General features: G+C 43.5%; 1 protein-coding gene across 1 annotated transcript in view; it reads right to left on the reverse strand.

Annotated features, from left to right (window-relative positions):
• Window positions 1-23926, reverse strand: part of tnrc6c2 (trinucleotide repeat containing adaptor 6C2) — a 54008-nt gene that overhangs the window by 11720 nt on the left and 18362 nt on the right. The window contains exons 4-15 of the mRNA XM_070855918.1: window positions 8035-10530; window positions 6727-6930; window positions 5792-5958; window positions 5598-5675; window positions 5180-5237; window positions 4871-5013; window positions 4377-4523; window positions 3064-3204; window positions 2416-2535; window positions 2046-2129; window positions 1249-1513; window positions 724-888 (exon numbers count right to left, since the gene is read on the reverse strand). Coding sequence (XP_070712019.1) covers window positions 724-888; window positions 1249-1513; window positions 2046-2129; window positions 2416-2535; window positions 3064-3204; window positions 4377-4523; window positions 4871-5013; window positions 5180-5237; window positions 5598-5675; window positions 5792-5958; window positions 6727-6930; window positions 8035-10530 — 4068 coding nt within the window. The remainder of the gene's footprint in view (window positions 1-723; window positions 889-1248; window positions 1514-2045; window positions 2130-2415; window positions 2536-3063; window positions 3205-4376; window positions 4524-4870; window positions 5014-5179; window positions 5238-5597; window positions 5676-5791; window positions 5959-6726; window positions 6931-8034; window positions 10531-23926) is intronic.

A 23926-nucleotide genomic window follows, 5' to 3' on the forward strand; every position in this document is an offset into this window, starting at 1 on the left:
TTTCTAAAAATCACCTTTGAACAATGTATATTACATGCCACACTGCATTCAACATTTCCATATTCCTAGCCTACAAAAATGTGGTGTCAAGGTTCCCAAGCCTTGAGCGGGGAGAGGTTTAGCAGGTTGTGCACCTGGGCCATCAGTGAATGACAGATTAAAAAAGCTTTTGACTCAGCTTGTGTTTGACACTGTCATTGCAAATGAGAGGCATTCTGACACCTCAGAATGTGTGTTTCTGGGTGTGAAATTCTTGGCTGCAAATGCGTTGGCAGTCAGAGTGTGTGAAAAGAAAAACTGCGTGGACAAAAGGCCAATGAGACCTAATGTGTTGTGATGAGAGAGGCAGTTGACAAAAAGCTAGTCTCAGTACCTCAAGTGTGTGAGGGCAGGTGGCTGAGATTAGCAGTTATGATTTCAATCATGTTTTTACAGTACTTGAGAAAAGTCACTGTTATTGACACTTTAACATTGAAGCAGTGTTAAGAATTGAGCTTTGCTATGAACCCTCACTGTCCATCCATCTACCTACTGAAAGGAAGTACAACAAATGTGCAGTGGGACTGTACAGATTTTGTAAAATCGGAATTAACATATATGATAACTTCAAAGGATAAGTTCATGTGAAATATTCAGGTTTAGGGCGGTCTCATTTGTATTTTTTACTTGAGTACTGTATGTGCCTGAATGTGTGCACGCCTGCCTCTTTATTCTTCCACGTACCGTGCTTATTGAGGTTGTTCTCCATGTTTGAGGAGTTGCCAGAGAGGCTGTCCATGGAGTTGGAGTGTGTCCACTGGGACAGGCGGGATTGGGGCTGAGGGGGCTCCTTCAGGGACAGACCCCCAACCTCCATGCAGTTTACATTCATGTTTGGATTCAGTCCAGCTGCACAAACACACACAAAAAAGATTAGTTTAATTTATTTATTAAATGCAGGTCAATGTTGAAGAGCTGAAGTATTTTTTTTAAATCCATTAACAGCATCTACTATAAACGAAAATAAAATAATTATTCATTGATCCTCATTTAGTGGACAGTGAAGGCATTTGTGTGCTGCCAGAGGAAGGGAGACCCTAAAGGTGACTCGACATCTATTTCACAAAGAAAAATTGCTGTGGACTGATTGTGTTTTTATTTGGGCACATTCATGAATGGCTACAAAGTTACATTTTGTGAGATTCACACTGTTTAAACACAAGTGACTGCAAAAAGATCAACTTTGTGTCGACCTCATCCAAGACTCACAGAGAGGGTAGGTGCTGTAGGCGTTGGGCGAAGATGGCGGCTCTTTGGTGTGCAGTGTGTCAGTGAGGCCCGGAGCCTGGTGTGGGCCTGTGAAGGGGTCCAGGTTTGATTTGCCGGAGCCAGGGCCGGAGGGATGCAGACCAGCGGAGGAGGAAGAGGAGGAGGAATGAGAGGGAAGTTGCTGCTGCTTCATCAGCAGCGCCTGGTACAGCTGACGCTGGTGCTGCTGGATCTGCTGCTGCATGTTGGTGATTGTACGTGCAACCTGGGAGAGAAGAGAAGCAGTGTCACAACAATTCATTATAAAAAGACATTTTGGGAAATGAGGGAGAGGAAAACAAGAAGATGAAGCAAAGTATGTGGCAGCAAAAACAAGTTGGATGGTAAAAAAAGAAAAAGATAAGAAAACAATAGAGACTAAAGGAAAACAATTGAGGGTAGAAGGAAAGGGTGAGAAAATATGGATGAAAAGATGTTGGACAAATAATGGTAGGCAGTGAAAAGAAGAAGAGAAAACAGAAGGGGAGAGGATATGTGGTAGAAGAAAGAAGCCGCAGTTATCTGTCAAAGAAAACAATCAGCATTTCAATAAAATGAGAACAAACTCTTCACAGAGAAAGACTGGTTGGTTCATGTGCAACGAGAAGTAACCCTTTCCTGAGTAGATATCTTAAGGTTTGAGCAACTCCTGTTGTAACATCTTCTGTTGTTGTTATGGTGTCATATGTTTGTTGAGAAAAATAAATGACGTGTCTGTGTTGACCACATGACCTTTAATGATGCATTTGATGACTCACTTGCTGCTCTTGTTGTCTAATGGGGCCGGAGACATTGCGTTGCGCCTGCATCATCTGCTGCTGGATTTGTAAACGCTGGTATGCCTGAAAGAGAGGAACCAGAATCCAAAATCCATTAATGGAGGGAAAAGGCAAAACAAAATAGTGGAGATGGGTCAATTGCTTCTGTCTGCTAAATCTTTTATTACATTCTCAGTTCTCTGTTGGATGTTTGACAGTCAGTGTCAGACATGAAATTAAAAACTGACGTCAAAACATGAAAAAAACAGTTTTGGGATTGTGTGCTTGGTTTCATCTCCTTTCTATTTAGAGTAGAGCATGGACACTCTACAGCGCTGCTCAACAAATACAGATGGAAAGAGGGACTCACCATTTGCAGTTGCTGAAGTTGGTACAAGAGAGTCATTTGTTGAGGGTTTATTGGTGAGGTTAAAAGTGCAGGATTCAGACCAATGTTTTTTGCTGCAAACTGCAAGAGCTGTGCTTGGACCTGGGGGATGATGTAGAGATGACAAGTTAGTCACTCCAAATCACAAAAAGTGCACAAGAGCAGCTTCTGACAAGACAAAACTAGTCACTCCCACACATTATGCAAGGAGGAAAAGAGGGGAAACGGTCTGCCACGGGAGTCTGTGAAGCCAAGAGGTTCCATCAGACATAGTATGGTTTATAAACTGATTTGTGGTAATGTTTTTGTCTTCACATTATAATTGATTCACTTTAAAAAAAATTATTTTGAGTATCATTTAAGATGCTAAGTCATAAACATTTGTTATTCTACTAGAACTCACTACTATCTACAATCAAAGTTACTGTTCTGAGACAGGGGAGGGGTCCGTTTCAAGAGAGTAAGACATGATGAGAACACATGCAGATGTACTATTAAGAGAAATCCCTCTTTATGATTTTGGGTGTCAAGAAGTGTTCCTTGGCAAAACCACTAAAATCTGTTGAATGGATATAGCTCCATGTAACACATCCAATTTGATAATCATTTTCATTTTGTATGTGCGTCTACCTGAGGGGAGAGAAACTGAGGCACTTGAGCACGTAGACTAGGCTGGGACGAGCTGAGAGGTGGCACTGGTGGCTGAGGAGGCTGCTGCTGCATGGCCCGGGTTTGTGCTGCTCCACTACTGCCAAACATTCCACTGGGTATCTATAAGCAGGAGTCATAAAAGGTACAGTTAACCTTCTTCAAACCCACCGTGTATTCAAATTTCTGAACCCCTTTCAGAGAGCTGAGGGAAGAAGTGTATGCATTATTGGCCACTCCAGCAAACAGAAACAGAGTACCTCCAGAATACGGCCAAGATTTGAGCATCCAGCTGTCAAGTCTTTATCAGTTTGATGGGTTCATTCAATACACGAATGAATGCACTTGAATTGGATGTAAAAGAAGACTTAAAGTGCACTCAAAGGCCGCGCATGGGTCGATGATATTCCCAACCCACGTAGCAATGTCTAAAAACATTTTTCAAAGCATTTACCCTCAAGGTCTAGCATCACACTTCACCTTGTGCACCGAAGCATATCCTGAATATTAACTGAGAGCAGATTGTTATTAGATCATGAAATTGTGAATAGTCTTATTTATCGGATGGCCCAAAACAATTAGCCTACAAAAGGAAGCTTCATCCACGTTTCCAATTCCAGGTTATTGAAAGGGTCTTTTTATTCAGTACAAAAAGAAGACACGCTTACAGTGCCTTTGTTTTGGCTTCAAGGACATAGTGTAGTTTTTCTGGGCCATGGCTGCCTCTGGGGGCGATATTTGATAGAGCATAACTATCTGATTTCAATGGGCACTTCAGGCAAGGTCATACACCGCGAGTAAAAGCAAAGTGGAGATTTGGGCGAGCGGGTGGGTATCTGTTGTTGCTATCACTACATCATATACACTTAAACCCTGCACAAAGCCATTACTTTTCAAAATGATGGTTATGCATTTGGAGTGTGACAAGTACAGATTGTTGTTAAAAAGTGTTTTGTATGCTTGGTAGCACTATCAGTATATTCTGTTATCAATCAAACAGATGTTCAAATGTACTCAGGTCCTCAGATTACTTCCATTTTTGCCTTAAATTGTGGTCCACATATCTATAAATCCCGTTTTTCACTATTCATTAAAACAGAGGAAAATTAAATAAGACAATATATTGCTCTTCTATACTAAAGGGAAACTCCGAAACCTCGACAATGTTATTTGAACGTGAAAAGAACATTGTATGTTTCACAAAGGTGGTTTTTACTGCAGGTTTATGATTTGGACTGTTAATACTGTCAGGTGTTTCTGTTATTTTCATAATCTGTGTGTGCTCAATATGTTACCTGTCTGTTGTTCAAGTTTTGCATGGCCAGCCCCGGGTTGCCCTGTCCCAGACCCTGCCCAGAAAGGCTACTGTTGGCCAGGGGGAGCTTCAGGCTGGGGGAAGGCAGAAACGGTGATGGGGGGGCGTCATCTGACAGAACACCATCCTGGACCAGAGAAAAATGGATGGTTAATGGAGGAATAAAGAGATTAGAAAAAAAACACGAGTCATAATCATTCATGTTTGTAATGTATCAAGTGAGCTATGATTAGATTCAAATTTGTAATGACAATAGGAATGATCAGATAGTGAAAATTATGATCTCTTCACCTTTCTTTGTAGAAGGTGTCAAAATAGTTACAAAAAATTCAAACAACGTACAAACCAAAGTCCAAAAACCACTATGCATTTATGTTGTTCTTTTTTTTATTTTTTATTACGCTCGTCATTTCCAACAGTTCCAACCGATGTTTGATAAAGGCCTGATGGCTGGACAGTTGTTTAATGTCTTACTTTGTCAAGAAAAGTGTTGCGGTCGGAGGGGTCTTTGGAGAGTGCAGAGGGCCGACACACCAGGGGTTTGTTCATGCCGTTGCTGTAATCAGACATGCTCATGCCCCGTTTGTCCAGGTCCGTCTTCTTCTCCAACAGGGCGCCTGGGATCAGAAAGGAGGAACGTAGCTTCGTTACAAAATCTGGGTAAGGATATATACTGCGTCTTAAAATGAAATGCTAATGTTTTTATGTATTTTATCTGGGGTGATGTATTAAGCACTTACAAAACACACACAAGGACACTCATACATATGTTAGTGAACTTACTCATGGCCTGGTCAAGGTTCATGTTGTTGCTCTTCAAAGCCTCCTCAGCAGGGTCTCTCTGTAACACATAGATAACAAGTCTGTCACTGACCATGGTTTAATTACAGGAAATGGTCTGATTTTTCCACAGCTCTCTCAACTTCAGGTACATTTACTGAATGTATGTAGCTTTTTTTATTTTTTATTTTTTTAAATCACTAAATGGATCACCTCCCCCCTTTATTGAATATGTGACTCTTCATGTGTTTCTATACTACATGCAGGATTCTGTATTTGATCCAAATTTTAGAAGTTTAAAGTGTGGCACATTCGTGGCCTTGCTGGGTAAAATAAAAACAGAAAGATCTGCCTATGAAGAAAGTGTGTAAGTGCTGTGTGTTGGTGTGAGAGCTTCTTTTGAAACATATTGCCTCCATACCGGAAAGCCCATGTCAGTGAGCTGTTTGATGAGACGGTTCATGATCCAAGCCTCGTCTGGCTTGTTGCCCATTTTCCCCTGACAATACAAAAGCAAAATATCAAAATACTGAATTATCATTTAAATGAAAATACCTCTCACCATCAGTATCTGCTGGTATATTTATGACAAGATGACAGGGTGTGTTTTCTGACCTTGCTCGGGCCCTTCTTGGGTCCATTGCCCCAGGAGTTGCAAGAGGAGCTGCTCTCCTGGGAGGTGGGGCTGTTCCACATGTCCCCATCCTCAGTGTCCCATTGGCCAGTAGACATGCCCATTTCCTCTCCTCCATTTCCCCAGCTATCTTGCATAGGTTTGGGGCCTAAGAAACAGACAGAATGAATTTCGAGAAATTAAGATCAAAACAATAAAAATTTCGTTGGTTATCTGTTACAGTATTTTTGTATCTGTGAGGTATCCTCCATGCACACTGATAATTCAGTGGCATAGGGTCAGACATTTCAGCAGGTAATTTTCAGCCTGGCCACTTGGTGACACTGTTGCCATTTGATGTGCATACTATGACTGCAGCATTCCCCCCCTACACCTCCCTCTACCATTTCAAACCAACAGCACAAATAACCAAGACCTACTGAGGCGTGGAATTGCTTTAATCGCAGCAACACTCCAGTAGCACTAACAAAAATCTTCAGAAATGGCACAGGACTAAAGGACCTTCTATTTTTGTTCCCTTAACTGAAGTCTAGTAGTGCACACATACATCAATCATTCTTTTATAGGAGGTATGGACCCATTGGATACAACCCAAAGCTCAAATGCTTTAATTGCCAAGGTGACAATTATGCTGACAGACTAGCAGAAAAGCTCACTGTGCCAATCTTCCAAATGTCACGCAACCTGTACTATAGAACTGGGACTCTGGTGCAGTTTACAATATGTGGTACTGTGTGGACATATCTTGTAAACCGGCACATCTGAAACTAACCTAAAGCATCAATCTGTGGTAGCCAGTGTGTGCGACTGATAAGTAACCAATAGCACTGACCATAGTGCTGCATCTTTGTACATGCTGGTTTCCCATGGTTGACCTCACTGAACATATTTTTCATTTTTCATCTGTGGGTATTACCTGGCTTGCAAGTTGCAGAACCTGGGGGTCCGTTGGTCCTGCCATAGGGTCCAGAGGGCTCATGGCCACCGTCTCCCCATCCTCCTACTCCCCCTGAGGGCTTGCCCCAGGCAGAGGTGCCATTGTCAACAGTCGATGTTGGAGCTGCTGGCTCACCCCAAGCAGGCTCTGACTTAGGCTGAACATTGGGAAGCTCTCCCCAACCTGAAAGAGAGGGGCAAAACAGATTAAAAAAAACATGAAAATGAGTGAAACAAAAGTAAAATCTTCATCTACTGCCAATTTTTAACTCTACGCTTGCAGTTATACATAATTTCTCAAGTCCTTCCCTGAGTACTACTAAAAATGCTCCCAAATAGTAAGAATTTGAATTCAAGACATGTCTTGGCTGCACTTTATTGAGGCATTAAAGTATTCTTTGTATTCATACTCTAGTTTGATATTTTACTCTTTTACCAAAAACTATGTTGATGATATGATAATCCAAGCAACTGAAAGAACCACTGCACTGCTTAAAACTACATGTCCTCAATGATGAGCTAGAATGACATTTTAATAAGAAGAAAGAGACTAGCAGTAAGCTTGTCAGTTGTCAAAGGTGGTGGATGAAAACGGCAGCTCAGGCCAGCCAGTGCAAGTTACAGTAAGTAAAACTGTGTTCAGAAGAACAGTGGTCATGATGCTGTTTAGTAGGTACAGTGCAAGTGGCAAACAGCAGGGGGCAATGGTCTCATTCACAACCAATTGCGGGAGACTATTGAGCATTAAAGCTGTGCCTTAACTATATGCATGGCCTTTGGCTTCACAAAGACTTATTTGAACTGACTGCAACGCTAACCTAAGCTTGCTATACTGAGTCTTAATTATGTATGCATGACCATTAAGAGTCTCACAATCCCTCTGAGACTATCTACTTAATAATCACTGAGAAATCTTTTAAGGAATAATCTTTAAATGGAATAACCATTGTTGTAAAAAATGCTTTTTTATTAGTAATTTAGTTGTCATATGTGTTAATGGGTGAAAATATGTCTCTGTTTAAGCTTCCTCCATCTCTATACTTCATTTGACGCATTATCAAGACCAACTCTAAACCTTAATAGCATTTACTAAAACATATTATGCTGTCAGATAAAAACTGTGGCTCTCTAAATCACCAGATTTTTATTTATTATTTTAGTTTAGAAACATTTCAGTGTCTTTAGCATTGGTTAAGATTGTGAATTTTTACAGCATTTTCAGAAAATCTAATTTTACTTTAATCTCAAGTTAACATTTTTTAGTTTTTAACACAACAGCACCCGTTACCTGGATTGGCGAGGGGGAGTCTACCTTGGGGCCCCGCACCTGGATGTGAAGCGCCATTATTGGGAGATCCATTATTATTTCCATGGTGTTGCAGGTGAGTTGGGGGTTGGCCATGATGGGGATGGTGGTGCATGTGCTGAGTGTGATGGTGGTTGTTGTTGCCAGGGCCAACAGAGTGATTGTTGTTATTATTGGTGATAATCACTCCACCATTCTTACTGGGAGGTGGGCCACTGTTGCCTGGTTTACCGCTGGGATTATTGCGATCCCACATGTTGACAGTTTTGTTGTAGACGTTGGGATCGCCCCAGGTGGACGTTCCATCGTCAATCTCCATCTTCCTGCGGATGGAGGGAGGGGAGGGCTCTTCCCAGCCAGTGGGTTCCATGCCCTGGTCCTGTTTGCTGACATTTACCCAGCCAGATGGGTTCTGCTTCACAGAACTAGGACCACCCCATGAACCAATACTGCCACCTCCTCCGCTGCCAGTGCTGCTGCTGCTGCTGCTTTCCTGGGGCTTGGAAGAGCCCCAGCCTCCCTGCACTGGGCCATTTGCACGTGGGGTCTCCCCCCAGCTGCTATTACTCACAGTAGGTGCAGGCTTACCCCAGCCTCCTCCTCTATTTCCTCCTCTGGGGCTTTCTTTCCATCCACCACTTCCTCCATTACCACCTTCTCCGTCCCACATGCTGCTGGAGGACCCATTCTTCTTGACCTCTGACTCTCCCCAGTCCCCTGTGCTGGAGCCGTTGGAGCCCCCGTTGCTGTTGCCCCAACCATGGGCGCTTTTGGGGCCCTCTCCCCAGCTAGTAGGCTGACTTTTCGTCAGGCCATCATCCCAACTGGGTGACTTGTCCTCTGAACCCCAGGATGGTGTGCCTCCACTTCTAGAACCACTGGTAGGCATAGGGTCTCCCCAGCCACTGGTACTGCCATTCGGGGCTTTGCTGCATGGCTGTGGGGGGTCCCCCCATCCTGATCCAGTCTGAATTGCCTGAGGCGGAGGTGCTCCCCAGCCAGAGGATGATGACCCTTCACTGTCACTTTTTCCTCCAGAACCTGGTCTCTGGCTGGGGCCAATGTTCGGTTTGATGGTACCTCCATTGGTAGATGAGGGTCCACCATTAGAGCTAGAGCCTCCTATGGTGTCTGAGCTGCTGGTGCTCTTCCCGTCATCAGAGTTGGCTTCTTCCATCTCCCATACAGTGTGCTGTCGGATGGGGGTCTGTCCCCATCCAGTGTTACTCAGCACCCTAGGGTCCAGGTCCTGTCGGGGTAGCATAGGGGAAAATTCCATGCTGGAGGACCTGTCCCTACAGTGGGACTGACCTTCATTGCTGTCCCCACTACCCTCGCTTGCTGGGGCTGTTCCAGACTGCTGGCCCCAGGAGCTAAGTTGTGGCTCTTGGCCTGAACCAGAATTACCAGCATCTACGGAGTCCCAGCCTTTAGATGCATCTCCAGGACCAGAGGATTTTCCCCAGTCACCCCAGCCGCCACTTCCACTACTGCCACCACCGCCACCACCACCACCACCACCACTGCCTTGACGGCCCCAAGCAGAAAGGCCTCCAGAGGGAGTTGAGTCCCAGCCTGAGTCCTTGGGAGAGTCAGCTGCCTTGGTTTCTCCACTACCCCATACAGAGCTGCCTGTTGTGTCCCCATTGAGCTGGGATGATTCAGTGGGTGACTGGCCTCCCCAGCCAGTTAACCCATGGATAGGGCTCATAGGCTCCTGAGCTTGCTGCTGTTGCTTAGTGTGGTTTGGTCCATCAGTGTTAAGGTTAGCAGGTTCCATATTGAAGGACAAGCTTGTGTTGGTTGAAGGGTGCTGTTGATCATTTTCATTAGCACTTATCATGCCAACCCAACTTCCTCCTCCATTATCCGCACCTCCCAGGCTCCCATTTCCCATGTTTCCATTGCCATTAATACCTGGAGGGAGGGATGGGGAGTTTGCCACCCCATTGGGGCCAATACCACCGCCTCCACCACCCTCATGGCCCAGAACAGGCCAGGCTGAAGGGTTGGCATTAGGATTGAGGTTCAAGTTAAAATTAGGAGAGCCCCAGTTATTGGGCGCTCCTACTCGGCCACCATTCATACCATCTTGTTTCCCATCGGAGCCCCAGCCTCGATTACTAGCTAATGTGTTGGATGACCCGGGACCCGTCATCATGTTATTGTTAGCTTTGAGAGAGGAGTAGAGGGCCTGCTGGCCTGCGGCACCTGTGGCCATACTCAGAAAACTACTACTACTGGTGGTAGTGACAGCACTGGTGTCCTGGTTAGAGCTAGCTGAGCCCAAGGGGCATTCTGGTGCTGCAGGGTGGCTGGGGTCACTGCTGCGGCTGATGGAGGGCCAAGCTTCGGTGTCACTTCTGTCAATAATCACTTTGTCCCAGCTGCTGGCACTGGAGGGGCTGTCAACTGGCAAAGAGGCTCCCCAATGAGAGGTCTCATACTGGACAGCAGGGCCACTCTGGAGGGATATGTCTAAAGAGAAAAAGAGAGGGAGAAAGTGTAGAGGTTGAGACTAAGGGAAACAGAGGAGCACAACACAGGAGATGATAAGCCCATCAGAGAAATACAAAACAAGATTTGAGTGGTAGCAGATGCAGAAATGCAAGAAAAAAAGAGAACAGTAGTACAGACAAAAAGCAAAAAAGAGAAAATAGAAGAAGGGAGGAGATGGAATGGGGAAAGACTAAATATATTAAGTTAGACTAAGTGACATCATGCAACACAGCCCCTGTTAGTACCCTCGGCCAATTTTATCTTCTTGGTTGGTTAATGTTAGCTATCAGACTTGCAGGATGAGATGGTCACACACTTGCAAGTTTCACAATCCAATACATAATCAGAGTGCACAGCCAAGCGTGCCACATGTCATATCAGCCATGGTATATCCATATATCCTTGCCCTGGTGCAGTCAGCCAAACAGAAACAGGGAGATGGAGCCACCCTTCTTTCCTCTTCTCTTAATCCTCATTTTTCACATAACTTCCTTTTCACTTCTCTTTCCAACTCATTCCCCTTAAGTCGCGGTCTTGTTTTGCCCCTTGCTTCCTTCTCGCTCGCTAGCTGCCCCCACCTCCTCCCCCTTCTCTCTCTCTCTCTCTCTCTCTCTCTCTCTCTCTCTCTCTCTCTCTCTCTCTCTCTCTCTCTCTCTCTCTCTCTCTCTCTCTCTCTCTCTCTCTCTCTCTCTCTCTCTCTCTCTCTCTCTCTCTCTCTCTCTCTCTCTCTCTCTCTCTCTCTCCTTCCATGCCTCCTCTCTCACTTTCTGCCCCTACCTTTTACCTCACCCTTTAATATCTCCCTCTCTCCCCTCTGCTCTCCTCTAACACCCAGCGGTGAAAGGCCCATCCGTCTCCATCGTGGCTTCGCTGGCTGGGGCTGTGAAGGGAAGCCCAAGTGGAACGCCGCTCATTTATTGGAATGAAACCAGGACGGCTTCTCATCCATCACTCCCTACGCTCCGCCGGGCCTACTCCTCCTCCAGCTGCACTGTACTCAAAAACCACGAAACACTTCCTCTAAGCTTGTGCGAATACGTGTGTGCCTGGTGGCTTCTTACTACTCACATGTACATATTACTCTGTGTATGTGTGCATGTTCATTTGATTGTGTTTGCTCCTAGATCAGTGTTCATCACAATCTGGGAACTACAGTAAGGGCTACTGTAAATTTTGTCCCATTACTTACGGGCCCTTGAGCATAATCTACAAATTCATGACCATACTACCAAAAACAGAGCATCTCCAATGATTCTATAATCAACATGGTTTCACACACAAGCAATTTCATTAAGCACAAAAGCATCCCATCAGAGGAGGGAACTAATAATAGACTGATTCAATGCTGTAAAGGAGTAATCAATCAGTGGGAGGCAGCTAATCAATGATCTTATTAATGCTAGTGGGTGAGAGCAGAGAGACTATTGATCCACCATGCAAACACCCTAACCACTAGGCCAGCTTCATGTAATGGACTACAAACCTAAGAGAAACACTATGAATCTCACCAGCACACAGGCCAACCAAGCATATGAAGGGAGAAATTAATCCAGTAACTCTTCGAGGAGATAAGGAAATTAATGTGTTTCATGAAACAGCTAAAATGTGTACATGAAAGCATATCTGGCATCACATTACTTGTGAAAATATACTCCATCAATACATTTTTAAGGTTGCTACAAAGGGTTAAATATGAGAAATGTGCCATGGCAGATCATGTACAACGCAAGCAGTCCTTTTCATCAAGCATTAGATGCCTAACTGTCAACAGTATATTTCTGGCTAACCCCCTGAGCAGATACGTGTGTAGCTCACTAACTTTTAAGTATAAGACCCAGGCTGTGTTTGTAAAATATTTGCCTTGTTTGGCAATTAAGCTGCCATACCTTCTATTACTCTGCCATTAGTTTCCATCAGATTGCTGCAGTGATTTCCATAATAGCTATAAGTTATCCATCATGAGATAAAGACCCAGTGGTCAAAACAAACCAGTCAGATGAAGAAGAAGACCATTTGTTTGAGGTGTGTGGACACAAACACTCAAAATGGTGGCAGATATGTGACTTTAAGATACTGCGCAACACGCCACAGAGTGGCTGTGAATGCAATTTTCGCCTGAACACACTTATCTCCACTCCCCAGGCAGCCTTATCGCACAGGGTCGTCAGACTGATGGCACACGCACACACATCAAAACTAGTCTGCAGTCAGTCTGCAATCAGTTGAACACAGACAAAAAACAAAGAAACATCATAGCAAAAATGATCCGTCAAAACTGCTCTAACAGTGCCAATTTTTGAAGCCAAGTTGGATATTACTCAAACTTTCAAACAAGCCAGATGTGCACCTTCAATTAAAAAAGCAACGGCCTAATCTCAGTTTAGTCAGGTGGAAACTAAGCTATTGTTTTGACATAGAGGGATAGTCTTGCTTTGCAGACAATATGCTGTCTCTACATTTATCTTAGTTATAAAAACACTTTAAACGCATCTAAATCTATGTGTTTAGGTATTAACTACACTGATTGAGTTTTGAATCCCACATTTGTGTGTGTGTAAAGCATCTATGCTTCACAAAAGGCTGATTTGGTACATGTCTGCTTTCCACCCAGTTAAATTGTAAAGGTGAGAATGAAACAAAACCTTAACAGCTGGTCTTTTAAGTTTCCTCTGTAACCTCTCAGTGTCTTGTAAGTGGGTTCTTTTCATAACACAGAGAAAAAAACGTGACATCACAAAGAAGCATCAGTAAAAACCACTGATGTTACTCTTTCTGAGTTGTCCTAGCACTGTCAATGATAGCATTCTTAGCTAAGACAAGTGCCATTTTAGCAGACCTGAAACATAGCCAAGAAGCTCAGAGGCTGCAGCCTGAGGAAAATTTTCCTCAGTCAACCCCTCACCCACCCAGTGTATCTTCCTCTATCTCTCACTCTTTGTCTCAGTCTCATTTGCACAATTTGTTTCCTGAAGAGCTCAAAAATAGGTTACATGATAGTTCAAAGTCTGGAAAGCAGCCAGCCATTTTTTATCACCCCTGTCACAGACACTACGAACAAACCAAATTTCAAGCAAAAAAATCTCACATAAAACAAAGAGAAAAGAAAAGGGATTTGACTTTGCGTTGTCTGTGGTGGAAAAAAGGGGGTCAGTCAGGGAGAGGGAGAGAGACAGAGAGAGAGACAGAGAGAGAATGGAAAAATACCTGAGCGGAGATGGACCAGTACTACTCTGAGTGCTTGAACAGATCCATGCAAGAATGGGAAAGAGCAGACATCTTAGCATGTCTGGGGCAAGCTACCAGGCCAAACACAATCTCTTCACACCACCAATACACTGCTGATACTAGGTGGCTGAGTTGTATCTTGGACCTGTAGTATGTGCAGACATTTGTGTAACTGTGTGCAATGTAAATAGCAAATGTGGGTATCTGCCTCAACAAAAATTGAGCATTATGAGCTCTACAGGATTTAGCACAGGACAACTGTATTGGAATGGATTATACTGTATAGGTGCTATTGTGCTAGCCCTAATGCAAAACAAACTAATTTTCCTTTCACCTCAGCATGCCTCGGTTGTTCCCCTTTCAACTCCCTCCCCAGACATTCCTACAGAAAGGTCTTGCTGATTCTCGGCAAAGCAGTGATTTGGCAGGGGGAGACGAAAAGCAAGCTGAACATGAAAAACAAAAGAAATGGGGACAATTATTTCCATCCACCATTTGCAATCATGTGTCAGTAATGTGGTGCTGCTTTCATTCGAGTTGCAATTAGCAGGGCAGTCTCTGACTGGGCTTTGTGAATAAAAAGGGTCAAAAATAAAAACTAAGGGGCCCTCTATGGCTCATAATGGTTCCAACACAGAGCAAAGATGCCTTTTTGAGTGTATCTACGAGCATGTCCATGCGTGCAGATACAGGCCTGCCCTCTAAATAGAACCAGGACTATAGCTTTATAGAATTACAAAAAAAAAATCCTAATGATGAGCACACTAGCAGTGCAACAGCAAGAACAACACAGTGAAGCTTTAATGCCAGTTTGGCAGAGTTAAAGCAGAAAAAAAAAACGACAAGATGAGCTTCTGATAATGAGACAAGCTGCTATCATAGAAATGGGCAGGTAGCCAAGAATGAAATCCCCCCCCTTTAAATGAAATAAAAGGCAGGGTGACAGAAAAAGAGAAGGGAGGTAGGGAAAGATGCAGGAAAGTCTGGGGGGAGGTGTTGGCACTTTGAGTGTCACGAGAAAAGAAAGGGAGGTGGTAAGAGAGAAAGCATGAACAGACTAAGAGAGACGGTGCAGCAATAAATGGATAATTTAGTTTGAATATGAGACAAACAGTACGCTTGGCTTTCTCAGAGCACACTGAGGGGTGACATAACACCAGAACCAGAGCAGGGAGGGGGGGGGTGTTTAGTAGTCTTTTGTCCCCAAATAGACCCACTCCATCTCTCTTTGAGGGGTGCTTTACACCCACTCGGATCAAAGACGGCATGCACTTGTTTTTCCGGAAGCAGGGAGAAAAAGAAAGACTAAGGGAATGGTCACAGGAGGGTTTAAAAAACCCATCATTCATGTCTGTTTACCTCTGCAGAGAGGAGAGGAAATAGGAGAGCAAGACCATGGTGACGTCTCTGGTTTCCCTGAAAGAAGCTGGATTAACGAAGCCACTCGGGGGTTCTGTGTGTGTGTGTGTATACACGTGTGTTTCACAGCCTGAGCACATGGGGCAATCTATACCTCCCTGGCTTCATTAGGACCAAGTAGCCTAGTGATTATTTGATGATTTAAAGAAAATACAAATGACCATGATCTAAGCGGTAGTTATTTTTACATCTTAATGTACAATGTTTGAAGAAGTAGACCTGCATTTTTATGAGATGGTGCTTGAAGAACATTACGAGTTTTAAAATTAGGAATTGGTGAAAAAACAACCCCATACTTTAAATAGTCCAGACCGTTGTTTTAATTAAAAGCACCATTCTGTTCGACCTCCACACCATTTAACTTAAATAAGATCTGCTCAAAAACCAACTGCTTCACCTGCAAATCAAAAGGGCCCAAATGAAAGGGCCAAGTGTTTTAACAGCACCCAGCAGAGTGCCTTCTGGCTACATGCTCTGTCTGGCTTACCAGCAAACAGCTGTTGGGCTGCAGTTCCCACAGTCTTAAAAGACCCCCACTCAAGCACCTGCTACTGGGGAGCCTGTCTGGATGGCTGCTGGCTGCTCCGGACTACTTAATGGTCCCCAGTCAGCTGGAGAGACGGGGATGGTGGGTGCAACGGGGGGGGGCAGGGGGTCTCTGTCTGGTGTTTGGGACAATTAAATGCGATTTGGAGAGTGATGGAGAGGTTACGTAGGAGTAGTGTGAATGGCCTTGTGTCTGGAGGGGGCTGCCTTTTAGAGCTGGACTTGGATGAGGTGGTGTGTAAGAATAGCCTGCTGGAATGTTACACATCTCACACACACATCTCACACACACACATCTCACACACACACCACACACACACATCTCACACACATCTCACACACATCTCACACACACACACACACACACACACACACACACACACACACACACACACACACACACACACACACACACACACACACACACACACACACACACACACACACACACACACACACACACACACACTAACCAAAAAGGGTCAAAAGAAAATGTGTTTAATTACCTTAGGATATCTACACAATAATACTGCAGTCCTGCTGGCTTATAAACTAACATGTACATGTGTGTATGTGTGTGTGCATACATTTCCCTTTAAACTGTGAGCCAGCTGGCCTGCAAGGCAGACACAGATCTGAGGGGACACAACTAGGTCAGACTGGTGTGTTTGTACTGCTGCACAGCCACTACATCTATGTGCATGTATTTGTGTTTGCATGTGCATAAGTACAAAAGTGTTTGAGTATCTGAGTGAAGGAACCATCACATCCCTTTGGGCCACAGTAACCTCACCAGAGAGGTCAGAAATATGTCCTCAAAACAGAGTTCACCCCTTACTTACAGTTACATTGAGGAAGAAAACTTTGTATCTGTGCTTGCAGGCAGGGTATATAAAATAATACATGAACACAACATGATACGTTGATTTTGATAAAAGTTGTATAGATTTAGAAAAGGCTATAAAATATTCTCTTGCCTATGATAATAACGCAGTAGTTCTTGACTTGATGATTAACTTAAGTCCATGTACTTTGTTCACATGGTTGAGTAAGTTCAAAACACAGAGTTGCAAACGTGTAGTCGGGCAAAAAACACAAGTCGTGCATGCATGAGGTGTTCTTTTGGAACTCCGTTTCCATTTCAGATCCTTCAGATTGCTACAAACACAAACCACGGGATCTGAGACTGGTACTTACAGGAGCTTGACCTGAGTTATTACTCAAGCTCTTTTAACACGAATGTACGGCTGTTTTGGGCAAATAGAGCACAGGCTTGGCCTTCTATCTTCAAGTACAGAGCAGTAAGTTTAACTACAATGTCCACTCTCTAAATTATGTATGCCAGAATCATTGCAACAACAGGGCCACTAGCTTGAGGCTATTAGCTGAGCAGACAGGAAAGAACAGTCTGCGAAGAGGAAGCCCTTGGGAAAGGACCAAGAGGGGAAGTGGGCAGAAACCCAGCCAATGGCTACTCTGCCACAGGCTGTGTTGTAGTGAGAGGCCCATGGGAAACCCAGGGTGAGGTAAAGGCCAAACAGGACCACAACTGCTGGACTAGGACAATAATAAGGACATTATAGGTTAATAGACTCAACCGGGGGAGCTTAACTGGTATGATGCCTAACGGAGAAATATATTCTTTTAAGTGAGGCCTGCAGACAAATTTAGATCATGGTCCACAGCTGAAGAAACCCTGCACTAAACAGCTGGGCACAAGATCAAATATCGTAGCATGAACTGAAATGTTAAAGCTTCTGATCTAATAAGCAATAAAAAAAAAAATCCAGGATACATGAAATCAGTCTCAACTATAAACCTTTGAATATTGTTTCACAATATATTTCAATAAAACATTAATGGCACAGAACTGCCCCATAAAACTGAGTATATGGGCGAGTAAATGAAGCATGACTTGCTAAAAACAGGCATTCGCTGACACAGGCTTCACACTTTTGTTTGATGTTGTGATTGGTGGCAAATCCAAGGCCCAAATACAAAAACTGCGGCAACTAGACAGAACACACAGGGACCAGTTGCTTCTGTGATGCAGAGGGCTGTAGTTTGCTGACTAGCTAGCCAGGCACCACAGCTGCTGCAGATTTGTTTACTGAGCGCCCAGCAAATGTTGAGTCAGTAATGAAAGGCAGCACAGAGCAGCAAAGGAGCATTGATGAAAAGAAAGAGAAAAAACAGACAGTGAAGGGAAACTCAAAGATGCGAGGGGATACTCATGCTATGCCTTGCTCAAAAACTTGAACATGAAAACACATATACTCGCGTCTGTGTCTTCAAAGTTACAGTGCATTATGTTAGAGGATGTGAGGAGATGGTTATTATTGCTTTACAGACAGGAAAAAAAAAACAAAACAGAAAACTACGACATAAGAATGTAATGCAACAATGTGTTAACGATAACACAAAAAGCAGTAATAACTATGAACATTTTAAAATCTTGAGCACGAGTGTGAGAAGAATCACTATACTGCTCTCATAATGATATAAATAACTCATGGCCGTCCTTTCTCAACACATCAACACAACTTTTACACAAATACACACAAGCCGCTGCACAACGACCACCTACAGGCAGGTTCAGGATTAGTGATCTTAGGGGTCACCGGTGAGTTCATTAAAAAGCTACCGCTGGCTACAGAGGTCTGAGTGGGTATGTGTGTGTGCGCGTGTGTGTGTGTAGCATAACAACTGAACAATATTCTTCTAACTCAGAATAAAACATTTAAACATCATCGTCCAAGGTTTTGAAAGAATTTGGTGTTATTATAGTGATATAAGAACCAGGATCCAGAATTGCATACTATAATAGCACAGTGGGAAAAGGAAAGGGTAGCAGCCAATAGAAATTGTTTAGACTTGAAATCTAAATTTTAATTTAGTTTTAATTTGGTCAGCCTAATGATTTAGGAGGTGTATCTTGTCATTATTCTATACTGACAGGAAGTCAAGGTGTGCTGTCAAACTACAATTATACTCACTATAATCTATTGCCCCTACAACACAGCAAACCTGCCAGTGCTGCTTTGCCTACCACTGTATTTTTACCAAAGCAAACTGAATACAAACTCTGAAATTAAGCTAAATTATGCACTCAATGTAGGATCCAAAAAAACACTACTTACAATTTCCAGCATGTTAACATTCGTCTTACAAAATTTGGGAAAATCAAAGTGAGAATAACAACGGTTGAAGCCCAAGGTGTGATTTAAAGGACGATTTGCTAGGCTCATCAAGGGAAATGTCGCTAAAGATGCAGCGAAAATACAGCCAACATGCAGAAAAATAAAATCAAACTGAATGAAGTTTTATGATAAAACAATGTGCACAGAGCCACTACAAAAGTATTGAAATAAAAACAAAGCCAGTCAATAAAAATAAATAAAAAGATCAGGAATCTATTCCAGGTTAATTCTTTTACTGACACAAACCTGGGTGGCGTTTGCCCGCAGTGGACGTGGCAGAGTTTGGGGTAGTGCTGCTGGTAGTTGTAGAAGAAGAAGAGTAAGATGATGAGGGCGAAGAGGAGGAGGAAGAGGAGGAGGAGAGGGTGAGAGCGCTGAGGGCTCCTGCAGGCAGTGGCTGGCCTCTCTTCAGTAGCTGCTTGTGCTCCTGCTGGCGGAAGCGCGGGGGCACCTCTCTGGGCGGGTAGCGAGCACTGGCAGAGGACAACTGGCACTGCTGCTGAGGGGGAGTCTGAGTCGGGAGTTGGCTACTGGAGGAGGCGCGCTTGCCATTGCCAGAAGAAGAGGAGGAGGAGAGGGGCAGCGTAGGGCTGGCGGGGTGGAGGTGGTGGGGTGGGCCGAGACTGGGCTTAGTGGGAGCAGGCTCTGGCACTGGATGGATACAATACACAGGCACAAAGGCGCACAAACACAGAAAGACACATGCAGGTAGCAAGGTATTAATGTCTGGGTTAACTCACTATTAGTGCTTTAAATAGCAGAAATTATATTTGACTAGGTAGTGCTGACATTGGACAATGAAGAGATACGTCCTGATGCTGAAATGTCTGTCAGCCTCTAAACAGTGATATGTTCCTGAGCATTAGTCAGTTCATTCGTATCGCAAATTGTCTTGTAATGTGACAATATTACTATGTGAACTGTACATGTAATGACAGCACATAAAAACAGCCATCTTATCAAGTTATATTCTAGAAGTATTTATATTCTGGAAATGTAATCCTGCATATTGATATGATTTATGTATAGTACTCAGCAGCTGTTATTAACTGAATCTGTTTGTCTGCATTGTACGTTGGTGTGGACTATCACTTTAAGTTAACTGCCTCATGGAGCCTTTTGTTGAACATATGTTACTGGCCCAGACACACTCTATGAAAAGGTCATATTTTTTATGCTGACTGAACACCGACACAGGCAAACACACGGAGACACCTTCTTTCCTCTTCATTACACTCTTGTGTTACCCCCCCCCAAACACACACACACACACACACCTTTCCCTGCTGTTTTGGCCGGAGCCTGACCCTTTCCCCGTGGTAGCAGCGACCAGCCAGCCGTCTAATTGAGTGTTAGCCTGAAAGGTGTTATTATTAGCAGGCCCTGGATAGCTAGCAACCAAACAGATTGGCTTGGGTAAAGTTTCCTCTCCAGGGTGCTGCAAGACTGAAGAAAAAAAAACTGTCTGACCTATACACTGAATAATTCTTATTGAGGTAGCTGAGGGGGATGTTGGTATGAGTCTGTGGCTGCGTGAGTGTGAGCTGAAACTGAACTAGGTCTGGAATAGCTGTACTCTAATCTGAGAGATCCCTGCTGCACAGAAATAACTGCTTTCATACTGGCTGCCAATGGCTAAAGGACCTAAGAGCTGCTGTGAATTACCCTTTCTTGGTTCATGGGTAAATCCATGCTGAATAGAGTTGATGATGTTGTTTTCTATAGTCCCTAGATAGATATGGCTGTTCAACATAACAGCTGAGACTGCCTTCACTCAAGGGAAGGGGGAGAGAGAGATGGAGGAAGACGGGTTGTGTGTGTCAGGAGGTTAGAGGATGTTTTTTTTTAAACCATGAAATAGAGGGCTATGGCACAGAAATATTTTGATAATTAACGATTCACTCTGTCCACTGCGATAGTCCGAATTATTCCTACAGCAGTCCTGTGCTGCAGTGCTGGCAATTAAACAGAAAGTGACACGCATACATGGGCCAAAGCTGCCACTTTGGAGGTTAAAGCAAATTCAGAGCGCGGAGGTATTCACTGTGCCTGCCAAGAGCCTGTCTAAAAGCAAGGCTAAAAACAGAGGCCCTCTCAGTGAGCACAACACTAATCCAGATGGCTGCCTACCTGCTGACACACAGAAACAGCAGTGATATATGGGAAACTTGAATTTGCATTACCACAGACAAATCCAAAATAAAACACCTGTACAAGGACATGTGCACATAACTCTACGAAATTGAAGGCAAGACATAATAGAGAAAGAGACAGAGAGAGAGAAAGAGAGACACAGAGAGAGGGACTGCCCCCCTCCAGCAGTATCTGGCTGGCTGTTGGCTTGAAACTGCAGCTGGTGACGCACATCTCTGATTAAATTCAGCTCAGCCCGCCTGACGCTGCCTAGACCAATCAGACAGCGGGATGGTGAATACATGCTGCCCTGCCCCCTTTCCTCTCTGTCCTCCCTACTCTGCCCCCCTGTCTTTCCATCAGCGGGCTGCTCCATAACCCCACTGCTCTCTCTCACTTTCTCCCTATCTCCCTTTCTTTTTTTTTTCCCTGTGTCTACCTGTCTCTCAGTTTGGTGTTCTCCACTCACCATGTTATTCTCCCTCTGGGCCATTATCCATCTTGATCCCTCATCTCTTGTGTGTCTGTCTCTTTTTTTCCTTGTCTTGTTTCTGTCTCCTTACCGTTCCTTTTCCCTGTTTCCAGTCATCCGTCTCCCCACTCCAAATCTCTCCTCTCCACCCAGCCTCTCTCCTTGCTTTACATGTCTTTCATCTCTTCCAACTCCAACCAATTTTTCTCCCTAGTAAACGCTTTTTGGGACCCGCATCTTTCTTTCCCGCCTCCTGCTGTTAGGTGTTACTATAGAGTGTAGTGAGTGAACTCTAAGAAACCCAGTAATCTTTAAAAGAACTGAGAAAGTTTCCTGGTTTTGGTTCTTAAGACTCAAGGCTCATTACCTAAATAGTAGTCTGCTGACTGGAAAAGTGTGTGCAGAATTCATTCATATTACAAGCACAAACTGGTTGTTGCAAGAATCCCAAGGAAGAGAACTAATTTAATGTTTTTTTTAAATAAACTAAATGAAAAGCAAGAAACAAACTAAAAGTTAACTATATTAACTAATAGTTTTGGTGTGGCTGTGTACATCAATTAACACACACAAAAAATTGTGACCTACTTCAAAAATTGTTTTTTTGGCTTTCTGTCATTTCTTTATCTCCTTCTTCACCTTTCTACATCCCTTTGCCTGAGCCAAGTCCCTTAGCACAAGCATGCCTCATACACGCCCTGCTTCATACAGCCTGTGTTTGTGTTGTTGTAGTAACAGGGTGTCTTCCATGTTACAATTCCCTAATGCTGCATATGACCACATCCAATTTATTCTGCAGTAATGACATATTTCTGGAAAAAAAAGCATGATACATTTAAAACCACACTGACACAAAGCAGTGCAATTACATTATTCTACATTCACTAAAAAGCCAAAAAGATCTGTCATTTTTCAAGAAAAGTGCAGCTATAACACTTTCCAGCTGGGTAATGTGTAACCATCTCTGGTATAATCTGTATTAAACAAGTACATCAGTGAGAATTAATGTTCTCCTGAGAGGAAAGGAGTGTGTGTATGCAGGGATACACACACACAAATGAGACAGCAAAAGTGGTCGTCTGAATGTGTTAGAGATGAGAAGACTCGTACGTGTGAGAAACACAGACCCCCTCTGCCCTTAACAAACATAAATACATTTGCAGAGACAGGTCTTTTATTTTGACGAGGAGAGATCTTTTCTCAATCCATGATGGATGGGTAAGTGCTTTTGAAGAGCTGGGGTGGGCGTTATAAAAAAAAAAAAAAAAACTAAAAAAGGAAAAAAATTGGAGAAAAGTGGGGAAATCCCTGAGATGAGAGCTCGTCTGTAAAAGATTAAATGAGCAAAGAGAAGTGCATGCTAGTTACACTCACTGTCAGTGATTTCAGTGAAAGGCAATGAAATCCACACACTAAATTAGTGAAGCTGCAAGTCTATTGCATTTTGCCTCTGGTGGAGGACTAACAGCTTTTGCAGAAACTGAGTTTCTATGCTTTTTAAGCCCTTAGTTTCTTATGACTACTTCTATGATTACAAATTCACAGCTTTGACAGAAAATTCAATTCTTTATCTTAGAGCTATATGACCAATCACACTGCTAAAAATAAACATTTTACCATCTGCAGAGGTAAATCCTGAAATATTCAAGTTACAGCTGTAGCTGCAAAAGAGGTGTAGTGAAAACCAATTTTAGATCGTTATGTGGTGGTGGTCTTAGTACCTCTAATTGAAGATGAAAAGAAAAGCCAATTAAATGAGCATTTGTATCAAGTGCACTGTAAATTCCATTAAACCCTTCAGCTCAGGCGCTCTCTGCAACCTTGCACCAAACTTTTAATTACAGCCCTTCTTCACACTAAATGGTTAATCACACACAAAGAGAGAGAGCGAGAGGAAGAGCAACGGCCTAAGAATAGAGAGCAAGTGAACATAGATGAGGAGAAAAAAAGGCGTACAGCGCAGAGGGAGATACATAAAGGAATCAGATATAGAGTCGAAAATCCATGAACAAAGCATAATGGGCTAGAAGGTAGGGTGTCTGTTATTGTAAAGAACAACTGTGATTGGTTCCCTGAGCCTAGTACCAGGCAGCACAGGTTCCCACATCTCTTCTGTCTATTGTCTGCAGAGCCACTTTATTATGCAGCCATGTTTACAAAAGGGGGAGGGATGGATACAACACACAGGCCTATATGCCCTACACAATGGTGCATTTCTTAATCCAATAAGAGCTAAGAGGTAGCGAAGGTAAAGAAAAAAACAGCATGTTTTAAAGTGGGTTTACATCTGTGTACATCAATTATAGACATGCTTCTGTTCAAGTGGTTTTACACAGGTGTACAATTATGTGGATCAATGTTTTCTTTAGCTTATGAAAAC

Source organism: Pempheris klunzingeri, chromosome 3, assembly GCF_042242105.1.
Source record: "Pempheris klunzingeri isolate RE-2024b chromosome 3, fPemKlu1.hap1, whole genome shotgun sequence".
Lineage (NCBI taxonomy): Eukaryota > Metazoa > Chordata > Actinopteri > Acropomatiformes > Pempheridae > Pempheris > Pempheris klunzingeri.